Genomic DNA, 14,107 nt, shown 5'->3' with positions numbered 1-14,107 from the left:
CTCCCTCTCTCTCTCTCTCTCTCTCTCTCTCTCTCTCCCCTCTCTCTCTCTCTCTCTCTCTCTCTCTCTCTCTCTCCCTCTCTCTCTCTCTCTCTCTCTCTCTCTCTCTCTCTCTCCCTCTCTCTCCCTCTCTCTCGCTCTCTCTCTCTCTCTCTCTCTCTCTCTGTCTCAACCACTAACTGTATGATTGTATGGTGTCCCCAGGGTGGTAAAGGGGAGCTGGGGGAGAAGGGTGACTCTGGCCCCTCCGGAGCAGCAGGACCTGCAGGTGTCAGAGGCATGCCAGGGGAGGACGGACCCAAAGGAAACCCTGTGAGTAGATCTCTATGTAGGCCACTCATCCTCTACCAACTGGTTCTTGAGTGGGTGGCAGACCAATGCATTAGATTAATCTCAAGCGATGCTGCTGTATCTAACAGTCATTGGTAACTGACCACTCCCGGTCCTCTGTAGGGGCCCCTGGGGTTCCCCGGAGATTCTGGACCCCCTGGAGAAGCAGGGATCAATGTGAGTACAACACCCGTAGAACCAAGTAATACAACAGGCAGTAGATGACTGATTCTTCTGTTCCTCCTCTAAATGTGTGTTTCTGGTTGGAACAGGGAGTTGACGGTGGACCGGGAGCAAAGGGAGACAACGGTGATCCTGGGAAAGCCGTAAGTACAGTACAGCATTTACATCACACAGGAATTCATACGAACAGCATAAACATGTGTAACGGTGTATATTCTCTGAGCTCATTCAACAGTATCACATACATAAAGTGCATGCATACCAAAGATATAGTATTGCCTTTGTACTTTGTCACATACAGAGAGGCTTGTTTATTTCATGGATATGCTGTTCTTTCTTCCCTGTGTCTTTTAGACTGTGTGTGGTTGTTGCCTTTTAGACTGTGTGTGGTTGTTGTCTTTGAGACTGTGTGTGGTTGTTGTGTGTTTCAACTCTGACCCTTTGTTCTACTGTCCTCAGGGACCCCCAGGAGCCTCTGGAGAACCGGGCCCTTCCGGGCCCCCCGGAAGAAGGGTGAGTGTAGATGTGTGTGTGTGTGTGAGAGAGAGAGAGAGAGAGAGAGAGAGAGAGAGAGAGAGAGAGTTTGTGGGGCTTGCGTGCATGCCTTTATTGTTGTATATTTCTACAGACTCGGATATCTTCAGGGATTTTATTGACCTCTATCTGTTTTAGAAGAACAAAAGCAGTGTAAGGCTTTTAAGCACTCGGGTATTGTCCTCAGCAGCTGAAACTCTGTCCTCATGTTCCCCCCCCTCTCTCTCTCTCTCTCTCTCTCTCTCTCTCTCTCTCTCTCTCTCTCTCTCTCTCTCTCTCTCTCTCTCTCACCAGGGCCACTTGGGAGCTGCTGGAAAAGAAGGGAAACAAGGAATGAAGGGAGCAAAGGTAAGGATGTTTGGAACACTCAACAACACTCAACTCATTCATGAAATATGAAGAAAATATATCCCCAAAAAGAGAATGCACTACATTGTACACCACACATATCAGTTTTACTCCATTTTGTTTTCCTCACCACCATGTCATTCTGTTCCTCTCTCTCCTTCCTTTAGGGGACCAATGGGGTTGAGGGTCTGGTGGGGAAGAAAGGGCCAGTGGGGCCCCAGGGACAGTCAGGGATGCCTGGCCCGGAGGGCCTCCGAGGGATCCCAGGCCCTGGGGTGAGTCCCCCTCTCCTCTCCTCTCCTCTCTTTACTCTAACTCAAACAGACATCTCCCTTTACTGTAGCCTGTGGCTCTGCTGCTCCCCTCATCATGTCTGCCTAATTAGTTTAGTATAATCTGTCATTGGTTTACTATCAACATGCATGGTGCATCTCAGTACAACCAGCAACAAGGCTTGGGGACATGTTGTCGTATGACCTTCAGTAACCCCAGTCAATGCTGGAGCCCTTCACTAATTGATTAACCCCTATTTGTGTTTTCATTTGCAGGGTGAGCAAGGGTTAAACGGCCCCCCAGGCCAGACGGGACCCCCTGGACCCATGGTAAGATCCCCATGCATATTACATGTTCATATGTCAACCTACTGTACTGTTATTGCCTCTCTTCCACATAACATATGGTAGGTAGCCTTGATAGGGTCAATTCCAGTGATATGTCAATTATATTTTTTTCACCCATGTGTAACCATGTATTAAATGTGAACCTGTGTTGTTCCCAGGGACCCCCAGGACTGCCAGGTTTGAAAGGAGACCCGGGCAGGAAGGGAGATAAAGGTCACGGTGGTCTGATCGGTCTGATCGGACCTCCAGGAGAGCTGGGAGAGAAGGGAGACAGAGGCCTGCCCGGAAATCAGGGCACACAAGGAACCAAAGGAGACGGGGGTAAGGGTGGCCTCCCTGGCCCCACCGGCCCCCCAGGACCCCCTGGACTTTCTGTAAGTGCCCCCTCCTCCTCCCTCCCCTCCCCCACCCAACTCTTCATAGTTGGCTTTGCTTTACTCTGATATGACTTTTCCTATTTCAAAATGACCTCTCCTCCCCTGTTAGGGTGCAGTTGGTGAGAGAGGATCCAAAGGAGACCTGGTGAGTCCAGTCATCTGACTGCAGCTGGCAGGAGCGTATGCTGCCAGACAAGCGGCTATCTCGCCTAGCCAAATGAACCATCGCTCAGCCTAATGTTCTACATTGTGCTTTTTAAATGTATTTTGGCCTTAAAAGTGAGCCCATACAGTGATGTGTTGTTCCTGTGGGTACAGTGTATTTTAATAGGATATAGTGGTGTGGTGTGATGTTGTGAAAAGTACCATGGTGTGTCATGTAGAGAGCAGGGGCTTTGGCCACAGACTGCTGATGTACAGAGCTGGATAATCCTATAAACCCTAGAACCATATCTGCCAGGATCAAAGAGGGATTTGGCAAACTAGTGTGAGAATCGCTCCAGGTGTCCGGAGGATTGATGCAGGATTTTGTTCCACTCTTTTCTTCAGGGCGCCATCGGACTACAAGGAGACACTGGCCCCGCCGGATCCCCCGGACCCCCTGTAAGTCCTCCACACACCCATCTCCCCACCTCCACACTTCTCATCCACCCCATCTTTCTCTTTCTGTTTCTCTCCGTCCCCTCTGTTCCGTCTCATCGCCTGTTGTTGTTCAACCACACACACCTCCACGCCTCTCCTTCCCCCATCATTCTCTTTTTTTTCTGCCTCTCCCAGTCACTGTTGTTTCTTGTCTTCTATCTTCCACTTGTGTTCCTTCCCTCCAGGGTCCGCCTGCCACCATGGTCCAGCCGCTGCCTATCAGAGACCACGAGGGCTGGAGGAAGAGGAAGAGGCACTCTAGGATGGTGCAAGGAGGCTCAGCTCCCTACGAGGAGGCAGAGATGAAGATGGATCTGGAGCAGGAGGAGTTCCTGCAGGCAGACCAGCCCATGCTGGAGGAGGCAGAGGGCATGGAGGAGGTGTTTGCCTCCCTAACCTCCATGAAGACAGAGGTGGAGCTGATGAGGAAGCCCCTGGGGACCTTTGAGAGCCCCGCCCGCACCTGCAAGGAGCTCATGATGATCCAGCACAGCTACAGAGACGGTCAGCACATCACCTCATCACCCTCGTATCACACAGATCTCCCCTCAGCACCCTGCATTGGCACTCATATTGAACATGTATAGTGCCTATAGAAAATCTACACCCCCTTGAACTTTTGCTTACCAAAAATACCTAAAAATCTACAAATCTATGGCAACACTTGAAAATGGCTTTCTAGCCATGACCCCCAACAGAGTTGACAGAGCTTGAAGCAGTTTGAAAAGAATAATGGGCAAATATTGCACAATCCAGGTGTGTAAAGCTTTTCTGAGACTTACCCAATAAGGCTAACAGCTGTAATCGCTGCCAAAGGTGTTTATAACATGTATTGATTCTAAGGGGTGAATATTTATCTAATCTATATATATATATTATATTAGTGTTTTCTTTTTCATTATTCTTTAAAACATATCAATAATTGTTCTTCCACTTTGACATTACAGAATATTTTGTGTAGATCGTTGACAAAAAATGACAATAAATCCATTTGAATCCCACTTTGCAACACAATGTGAAGAAATCCAAGGGGGGATGTAGACTTTCTATAGGCCCTGTATTTGATTGAGTCAATAAGCCACCAAATCCTCCAATAGCTACCTGTTACATCAGACATACTCTACGATTTCATGTCTTCCCCTTTCTCTTGCCTGATCTGCTGTCCCGTATGAAATGACACCACTGTCTCCGTACCTGTCCCAGGTGACTACTGGATCGACCCCAACCAGGGATGTCACAGGGACTCCATCAAGGTCTTCTGTAACTTCACCGCTGAGGGAGACACCTGTCTCTACCCTGACAAGAGGTTTGAAACTGTGAGTCTCAAACTACCTTGATGTCTGCTCACATCAACCTAACTAGAACGTTGTTGTAGTAGTGTACAGTACATATTCATTGGCCTCAGATCGACTGGTGTCTTACAGATGCACTATCTTGATTTGACTCTATTTATCACAGCAGGAAAATAATCCTGCAGCAACAGGATATGTGAATTATTATGTGGATTATAAAGCGAATACATTTTTTAGGCGTTGATACATTTTCTGTTACATTTTTCTTAATGTCAAATCAATTTTAAAGTGGAAATCACAAACCTTAGAAGCCTTTTAAAAACCTTCAATACACGACAATTGATATTTCCCGCTGTGCAGGAACATTCTCCGCAACAACAGAGTGATCAAATTAAGATACCAGATCTGCACATCCTCCAAAGCCTGTGTTACAGAGGCTCCCTGTTTCCTTCTCTATTCCTGTGAACAGGTGAAGCTAGCAGCCTGGAACAAAGAGAAACCAGGGAGCTGGTTCAGCCAATACAGGAAAGGCAAACAGGTACTGACCACTTTCAACTGCTGCCGTTCATTTAAATGTTTCCAAACACCAGGTAGATTATATTCATTTAAAGGGAGTGCGTTTGAATAATAATCATGTGTATAATCGCGTAGATGTGCATGTGTGTGAGCATGTGCGTGATTGAACCCACTGTCCAATTGAGTGTTGATGTATGTGCCCATGTATGATACCTGTGTCTTCTGCCTGCAGTAGTGAGTGAGTCACGCAGAGCCTCTGGCAGCAGTGGGCTCTCATTGAAGAGCATTCAGAGCTTTGAGCACCGGTCTTTCATGTGCACCTGACCAGACATCTCTTAACACAGAAAGATAATCACTTCTCTCCCAGTCCAATCCCTTTCACTGACTCTTTCACACCCATGCTATTGTGTCCTTTTCTCTCTCTCTCTCTCCCCCCCCTCTCTCTCTCTCTCTCTCTCTCTCTCTCTCTCTCTCTCTCTCTCTCTTTTTCTCCCTGGCTCTCTTATTCTGACTCTAGCTGAATTACTGTGACCTTTGTCCCCTCCTCTCCTCTTACATTATTAATGAAATACGGGTTGAGATTTCTAAGAGAGAGAAAAGGTTCATGGTAATACAATTGGTCCTAGCCTTCCTTCCTCTGTTCACCAGGATGGATATAGTGCTCTGTAACCAGCATTAACTCTGTCCGCTTGGTTTTGTGCCAGATTTAACTCTGTCAGCTTGGTTTTTTGCCAGATTTAACTCTGTCAGCTTGGTTTTTTGCCAGCATTAACTGTGTCAGCCTGGTTTTCCTGCCCATGTTATTTGGTAATGGAAAAACTCCTGGCCCTAGCCATTATAGATTGGATGTACAGTTGAAGTCAGAAGTTTACATACACCTTAGCCAAATACATTTATACTCAGTTTTTCACAATTCCTGACATGTAATCCTTGTAAAAAATCTCTGTTTTAGGTCAGTTAAGATCACCACTTTATTTTAAGAATGTGAAATGTCACAATAATAGTAGAGAGAATGATTTATTTAAGCTTTTATTTCTTTCATCACATTCCCAGTGGGTCAGAAGTTTACATACACTCAATTAGTATTTGGTAGCATTGCCTTTAAATTGTTTAACTTGGGTCAAACATTTTGGATAGCCTCCCACAATAAATTGGGTGAATTTTGGTCCATTCCTCCTGACAGAGCTGGTGTAACTGAGTCAGGTTTACAGGCCTCCTTGCTCCCACACGCTTTTTCAGTTCTGCCCAGAAATGTTCTATAGGATGGAGGTCAGGGAATGGGATGGCCACTCCAATACCTTGACTTTGTTGTCCTTAAGCCATTTTGCCACAACTTTGGAAGTATGCTTGGGGTCATTGTCCATTTGGAAGACCCATTTGCGACCAAGCTTTAACTTCCTGACTGATGTCTTGAAATGTTGCTTCAATATATACACCTCATTTTCCTTCCTCATGAAGCCATCTATTTTGTGAAGTGCACCAGTTTCTCCTGCAGCAAAGCACCCCCACAACATGATACTGCCACCTCCATGCTTCACAGTTCGCATGGTGTTCTTCGGGTTGCAAGATTCCCCCTTTTTCCTCCAAACATAACAATGGTCATTATGGCCAAACAGTTATATTTTTGTTTCATCAGGCCAGAGGACATTTTTCCAAACAGTACAATCTTTGTCCCCATGTGCAGTTGCCAACTGGTGCTTTTTTATGGCGGTTTTGGAGCAGTGGCTTCTTCCTTGTTGAGCCGCCTTTCAGGTCATGTCGAGATATAGGACTCGTTTTACTGTGGATAATAGATACTTTTGTACCTCTTTCCACCAGCATCTTCACAAGGTCCTTTGCTGTTGTTCTGGGATTGATTTGCACTTTTCGCATCAAAGTACATTCATCTCTAGGAGACAGAATGCGTCTCCATCCTGAGCGGTATGACGGCTGCGTGGTCCCATAGTGTTTATACTTGCATACTATTGTTTGTACAGATGAACGTGGTACCTTCAGGCATTGGGAAATTGCTCCCAAGAATGAACCAGACTTGTGGAGGTCTACAATGTTTTTCCTGAGGTCTTGGCTGATTTCTTTTGATTTTCCCATGATGTCAAGCAAAGAGGCACTGAGTTTTAAGGTAGGCCTTGAAATACATCCACAGGTACACCTCCAATTGACTCAAATGATGTCAGTTAGTCTATCAGAAGCTTCTAAAGCCATGACATAATTTTCTGGAATTTTTCATGCTGTTTAAAGGAAGTCAACTTGGTGTATGTAAACTTCTGGCCCACTGGAATTGTGATACAGTGGATTTTAAGTGAAATAATCTGTCTGTAAACAATTGTTGGAAAAATTACTTGTGTCATGCACAAAGTAGATGTCCTAACCGACTTGCCAAAATTATAGTTTGTTAACAAGAAATTTGTGGAGTAGTTGAAAAACGAGTTATAATGACTCCAACCTAAGTGTATGTAAACTTCCGACTTCAACTGTATATAGTGCTTTACCAGATGCTCTACTACCAATGCATTGGCCCTGCTATTTGTTTCTGGACATTCAATATGTGACTGACATGGTCATTGAGAGTTGTTTCTTTCCCCTGGTCCAGTTCTCAGGCAGTGACTCTGATGGGAGCCTGGTTGCTTCAAGTGGTCTATCTTAATATGTGGTTCATATCTGGTCTAGTTCTCATTCAATTACTCTGATAATGTCTCTGATGTACTGTGTGTCTCTGGTCTAGTTCCAGTACAGTGCCTCTGATATGTTGTGTGTCTCTGGTCCAGTTCCAGTACAGTGACTCTGATATGTTGTGCGTCTCTGGTCCAGTTCCAGTACAGTGACTCTGATATGTTGTGTGTCTCTGGTCCAGTTACAGTACAGTGACTCTGATATGTTGTGTGTCTCTGGTCCAGTTCCAGTACAGTGACTCTGATATGTTGTGTGTCTCTGGTCCAGTTCCAGTACAGTGACTCTGATATGTTGTGTGTCTCTGGTCCAGTTCCAGTACAATGACTCTGATATGTTGTGTGTCTCTGGTCCAGTTCCAGTACAGTGACTCTGATATGTTGTGTGTCTCTGGTCCAGTTCCAGTACAATGACTCTGATATGTTGTGTGTCTCTGGTCCAGTTCCAGTACAGTGACTCTGATATGTTGTGTGTCTCTGGTCCAGCTCCAGTACAGTGACTCTGATATATTGTGTGTCTCTGGCCCAGTTCCAGTACAATGACTCTGATATGTTGTGTGTCTCTGGTCCAGTTCCAGTACAATGACTCAATGACTCAGTGACTATGATATGTTGTGTGTCTCTGGTCCAGTTCCAGTACAATGACTCCAGTTCCAGTATAGTGACTCTGATATGTTGTGTGTCTCTGGTCCAGCTACAGTACAGTGACTCTGATGGGAACCCGGTCCACGTGGTCCAGCTGACCTTCCTGAAACTGCTGAGTGCCACGGCCAGACAGACCTTCACCTACTCCTGCCAGAACTCTGCCGGCTGGTTCGACAGCGCCACCCGCAGCCACCAGCACGCCATACGCTTCCGGGGAAGCAACGACGAGGAAATGAGCCAGGCCAAGAGCCCCTTCATCCAGGCAACACACGACGGATGCCAGGTAGGTGCCATGCAGAGACAAAGGAAAATAAATGAATGACTGAATTAATGTAATTGGTGCTAATGTTTTGACCAATGCTAATGTTTTGACCAATGCTAATGTTTTGATCAATGCTAATGTTTTGACCAATGCTAATGTTTTGACCAATGCTAATGTTTTGACCAATGCTAATGTTTTGACTAATGTTTTGTCACCTGCTGTTTGATTCGATAAGGCCATGCAGTTGGTCACAATCAGTTCATCATATGATATCTGAGGATGGTATAGATAGGATCGAAGTTAGAATGAAAGTTAGCGAGTTAGCAGGCACAGTGTATCCTCAACTCTTCTGTCTTTTTCTTTGTCTCTGGTGTAGTTCCGTAAGGGACAGGAGCGGACAGTCCTGGAGATCGACTCCCCCAGAGCAGAGCTGCTGCCAGTCATAGACGTGGCCCCCTCAGACTTTGGAAGCAGCAACCAAAAGTTTGGCTTCCACGTGGGACCAGTATGTTACAACGGTTAACTAACGTTGTATCGACCAACTAAGGAATGACCGGAACTGACCTACACAACAATTTACCAATGAAAGAAACTGGACTTCACTGTTGTTTCCACACACAATATTTATTATTATATGTCCGTATATGTGGTGGGTTTCTGGCATATGTTAGATGACTCTCAACAACCAATGGCGAGTAGAGGAGCAGAGGCAAGGAGGAACAAAGCACATTTATCAAAGGGACTTCATCCAATTAGATATATTTAATGTGTAGTGGTTTTTCTTTATCGTCATTCTTTTCATCGCTCACCTTTTGAGTGTGCTGTAATTAGATCCGCTAGAAGTAGTCTCTTGTTCCACTTGACAACAACCAATTTAAAAAGACAGGCAGATCACTCCCATGTTGAGGCATGGGGTTAGCCTGTCATCTGTGGTATGGGTCAGTTGAGTGGCACTGTCTTTGTCAGGCCTGGGATGCAGATGAGACGAGTTGCTACCTGAGGGATTGTGATGAGAGAGGAGTGGAATTAGCAGGAGACACTACCTGGCATACTCATTAGCATGCCTGGATTGCAGTAGGATAATATCATATTGCAGTATAAGGACATTAGTTCTTGTTAACTGGTGGTGTACCACAGTATCTACAGATGTAGGATCTTAATTTGAGACAGTTCACTACAGCAGGAAAACAATCCTGCAGCAACAGGAAATGTGAATTATTATGTGGATTATAATGAATGGACATTTTTGTTGGGGTTGATACATTTTTCATAAGGGAAAATCAAGTCTGAAATGTCAAAGTAAAAATTACAAATACACCACAAGTTTTACATTTCCTGCATTGGAACAGGGTGATCAAATTAAGATCCTACATCGGTAGCATGTCAATTCCATACTAGTCTATTTCATCTGTCAACATTCCCTATGTTAATTAGAAGGTTGAACATACTGTATAATAGAAATGATAGCTTTACTCAGTGCTTACCCTTCAACTGCAGATCACTCACTGAATGAGCTTGAGAAGTGCACACAATACCATGTTACTAGTAGTCTATTGAGCCCAATGGTTACTTGAACGGAGAAGGTTGCTTTCCTTATTGGACTGGTTTACTCTGCATGCCTGTTGATAATATGACTCTCCAGCCTTCCATGTTTTCATTTCCTATTTGTGTCAGTTTGGCGTCCATTTTGTTACGGAAAACAAGCATTCTGTATTCCAGGCCTTAATGGTTGAGCTGGAGCTGTTTCAGCCCAAGAATGAGTTTCAGAGCATGTTGTTCTTAAAGAGGATATTAAACAGTGTTTTCTCCAGTCCTCCGTTTGTCTGTTACATCAAGGAGCATTTCACATGTCGTTGTTTTCAAGCATCTTTTAAAAAGTGCCATTATTATCCACGGTCCTGTTCTCCACCTCAGTCATGTATTTGTTTATTTGTTTTCTATGTGAATTCATTTTTATGATGTATTTTGTTATGCTGTGTGGTGCTAAAGAACATGTTTTTGTTTTGTGTCAACTACATTTGTGTTGTTGTGTGTCTTGAGGGAGAAAGGGTGCAAGTTATTGGTGCTCCAAAAGCCGTGCATGATGGGTAAGGAATGCTCCCTGAGCCAGGGAGTATCATATCGTACTGTAGGTCTTGACACTACAGTACACACACTCTAACCTGCTGTATGGTAGTCAGGTTACAGTACCAGAGGTAGGCTAGGGGTAAGTTCCACATTTTCGCTTTAAGCGTTAAAACTCCCAAGACGTTGTTACAACGTAGTGCCTTTACATCTCTACAACATCTTTCCAACAACCTGCAGGCTGGTCTCCCAGCCTGTATACATAAACAGTACTGGCAGTTTATCAGCGTACTCCTCACACTGTCTTGTAGTATATAAACAATTACAGTAAAATTCCCCACCCTGTTCTGCCACACCCTGTGTATAGTATCTGTTCTACTCATTTTATATACTGTACAGTTATTCTAAGGACTTGAGTATGAATAACAATCTGTTGCCTGAATGAAAATGGGTTTGTGAAACCTGATGAGCGATTAAAAAAAAACTATTTTAAAAAGACTAGGCTGTATCTGAGAGAGAGAGAGAGAGAGAGAGAGAGAGAGAGAGAGAGAAAGAGAGTTGTTTGTATCAGCCTCTCACCACTCAGTGTAATAGACAAACAATTCTCTTCATTACCGCCTAGTTCTGCAACATTCACTCAATGAGCCCGCAATCAACATCCCACCACAGCAGATGTAATCAACTCTGATTGGATTCCCAGTTCATTTATTTCAATTAGGTGGTGTTTCATTCCTCCAGAGGGAAACAGAGGAGAGACGCTAGCCTGGGTGGGAGGGGGGTAATAAAACAGTTCTGGATAAGGAACAGAGCCATTTAGATATTCCCAGAACTGTCCAGTGTGTGTATGTGTGTGTGTGAGAGAGCGAGAGAGAGAGCGAGAGAGAGAGAGAGAGCGAGAGAGAGAGAGAGAGAGAGAGAGAGAGAGAGAGAGAGGGTAGGAATTAAGATATACAGAACAGACACTGCTGTATTGTTGGCTCTTGCTATAACACTGTCTGGTTGGCTGGTTATGTGACAAAAACACACTGTCAAATCTTCCTCATGCTGGCTCTCCTCTCTCGCTTTTATTTAGACATAATACATGCTGTCTCTCTCTCTCTTTCTCTCTCACACACACACTTTCTATCACATAACCCTTGACCAAGTCCACCAGTCCCCTGTGGGGACAAGTCCTCAAGGTTAACGTCAATGCAGAATAAAGGTTACAGTACATTTCTCTCCTTTCTGCTCTCTTCAACTCAATTGGATTTTAACCACAGTGTAAGTTCCTGGCTGGGAAAGGTCAGACCTAGCTGCTTCCTCAGAATAATGATCAAGCAAAGTGCATCATGACCGTCGATAGGCTAATATGCATTTTTATCTCTCCAGCAAAGCACACACTATGCTGTAGGATCTGGGTAGAATGAATCACTATGCTGTAGGATATGGGTAGAATTAATCGCTATGCTGTAGGATGTGGGTAGAATGAATCGCTGTGCTGTAGGATATGGGTAGAATTAATCACTATGCTGTAGGATATGGGTAGAATGAATCGCTATGCTATAGGATCTGGGTAGAATGAAATACTATGCTGTTGAATCTGGTGCTGCCATTTGGTCTTTGTGTCTCTGAGGTCCTCTATTCTCCCTAACCCATTGTCCATGTTGCTTTTTTGAGCAGAGAAGATAGTAAGATAGTGTGGAGAAATCCTGCACGGAGCCTTCACCATGCGCTGCCACTTTAAGAGAGCATCAGCAGTAAGGAAGGAGGAAATAAAGACATATTTTTCAGCTCTTTGGGGAGGAGCTCTTGGTTGGCGCGACAGTTTGATTGTGTGTGCTATGCTGCAGAACTTTAGTTTATTTTCAGCGTGTGTAGTTTATAAAGTATTTAGCTCAATCATCGGTGTGACAGTTCTAGGTCGTGGTTGTTATCGTTTGGGATCGCCCCGGGTATGGATCGCATGGATTAGTAGCAACATCGTTGCGAAGCTTTGACATACAAACCAACAAACCATCGAACGGTCAGACAGGACACCGGCACGCCTGAAGACCACAGCTAAGATTTCTCTTGTTCTCTTTCTCTTCCCTCTCATTCCAGTGCTTTACCCTGCAACCAGACTTTCTATTTTTCAAATGCACTTCCCATTGAAGTTCATTAGAGCTGGACTATTATTGCCCTGCCAGAAGTATTTGGGTGGACATTTTAGTTAAAAGAGAGGTTGCTTGTAAGTTGTGTATTGTTATGTGAACTGTATTGGGGTGGGGTGTACTAATGACATGTGGCTGAGAAGATTGTGGACATTTTTAAAGCCTCTGTGTCTATGAACACCACCCACATTCATACCCTCTCCACTCATCCACTGGAAGATAACACATATTATTGCAAATCCTCTGTTGATGACTAGGTTCTTTCTTGAATGAAGTTGCTGTTCAATTGCTCTGCCATTTATTATTATTATTGTATGAGGTATTCTTGGTGGGGTTACCCCTGTGATGTGGGTTTTATAGCCAGTGTAGAGAAAAGAGAATACACACCCTATCTGGTAAACAGGCTACACTCTAGGCAGTCTCTTCTGCTGATGAGTCTGGTAGTGGTACTCTCTCTATTCTACTCTTTTCCTTTCGGCATGGTTAATACCTTCCTGGCGCCCGAACAAAATCTTTATATTTACCTGTCAAATAAATACCGCTACAGAATTGGCGCCCAAACAGGGACTTGAAGAGAGACACCCATGACACCATCCACACAAGGTTGAATCATGTCTTTTGTTGGAACCCCATACTGTGTCAATGTGGACACACCTGATGGTAATCATGTTTGCGGATTCTTTCATTGTGGAAGGACTCAATGGACTAATGGAGTTGGATAGCACTGACCCTAATCCCCAGGCTTCCGGCTCACCTATAACATCTCCACCATTACCCTCCCCTCAAACCCTTCCTGTTACCCTGTCCAGAGAGACTGGGACAGGTGTCTCTGTGATCACTGGACAAATGGAACATCAATGGACATACACCAATCATAGTTTGACAATGCAGGAGAATGCCGTTCGCAAACTCAGTGAATGTGTGGAGGCTCATCAGACAGATGTGCAGAGGAGGTTGGATTACCTTCCCTGTCAAATGGAGGAAAACCAACAACAAATTGTTCAGAGACACAAATATTTACAAGATTCTCTGAAGCAGGATATTCAAGGAAAACTGCACCGGTTCAAAACACAAATGGAAACTAACCATCAAGTCATAATCTTTCTTGAGGAGGAACAAAAACAGAGAGCAGAGGAGTCGGACTCTGTTGTGAAGGGAGTGTGCTGTTATCTGAAGGAGGTTATGGAGGACATGAAGAACTCTCTCACAGGGGAACTATGATTTTTGATTGAACAGACTCAAAAGGACACTGTTAATGAGATGGGAAAAGCACAGAAGGCCACAGACCTTCAAATGGAAGAGCTGCACAAGGAGGTAATGCAGTGCTTTTCCCTTCTGGACAAGTCTTCTGCACCACCCTCAGGTTTTACATCTGCCACTGGCTTGGTCAGTAAGGGAATAGGAACAGGTAGCACTACAAAAGCCCCTCTGAAGATACTGTTAAACAACAGAAATCCCACTGCCACTGTCATGCCTCCTCTAGAGCGCTCCCTCCCTAT

At 44.6% G+C, this 14,107-nt stretch overlaps 1 protein-coding gene across 2 annotated transcripts in view; it reads left to right on the top strand.

Moving 5' to 3' along the window:
- Window positions 1-10,225, top strand: part of LOC112225749 (collagen alpha-1(XI) chain-like) — an 89,166-nt gene extending 78,941 nt beyond the window's left edge. For both annotated transcript variants that reach the window (XM_042307178.1, XM_042307179.1), the window contains 15 exons: window positions 205-312; window positions 454-507; window positions 603-656; window positions 973-1,026; window positions 1,342-1,395; window positions 1,563-1,670; window positions 1,944-1,997; window positions 2,174-2,389; window positions 2,502-2,537; window positions 2,942-2,995; window positions 3,220-3,538; window positions 4,238-4,350; window positions 4,796-4,864; window positions 8,203-8,436; window positions 8,792-10,225. In XM_042307178.1, the coding sequence (XP_042163112.1) occupies window positions 205-312; window positions 454-507; window positions 603-656; window positions 973-1,026; window positions 1,342-1,395; window positions 1,563-1,670; window positions 1,944-1,997; window positions 2,174-2,389; window positions 2,502-2,537; window positions 2,942-2,995; window positions 3,220-3,538; window positions 4,238-4,350; window positions 4,796-4,864; window positions 8,203-8,436; window positions 8,792-8,938 (1,674 nt within the window). In that variant the 3' untranslated portion in view covers window positions 8,939-10,225. The remainder of the gene's footprint in view (window positions 1-204; window positions 313-453; window positions 508-602; window positions 657-972; window positions 1,027-1,341; window positions 1,396-1,562; window positions 1,671-1,943; window positions 1,998-2,173; window positions 2,390-2,501; window positions 2,538-2,941; window positions 2,996-3,219; window positions 3,539-4,237; window positions 4,351-4,795; window positions 4,865-8,202; window positions 8,437-8,791) is intronic.
- Window positions 10,226-14,107: the final 3,882 nt, after the last annotated feature.

Source organism: Oncorhynchus tshawytscha, linkage group LG27, assembly GCF_018296145.1.
Source record: "Oncorhynchus tshawytscha isolate Ot180627B linkage group LG27, Otsh_v2.0, whole genome shotgun sequence".
In the NCBI taxonomy this organism is placed as follows: domain Eukaryota; kingdom Metazoa; phylum Chordata; class Actinopteri; order Salmoniformes; family Salmonidae; genus Oncorhynchus; species Oncorhynchus tshawytscha.
Note: the sequence above shows the minus strand (reverse complement) of the source record. Positions and strands in the feature narration are given on the sequence as shown.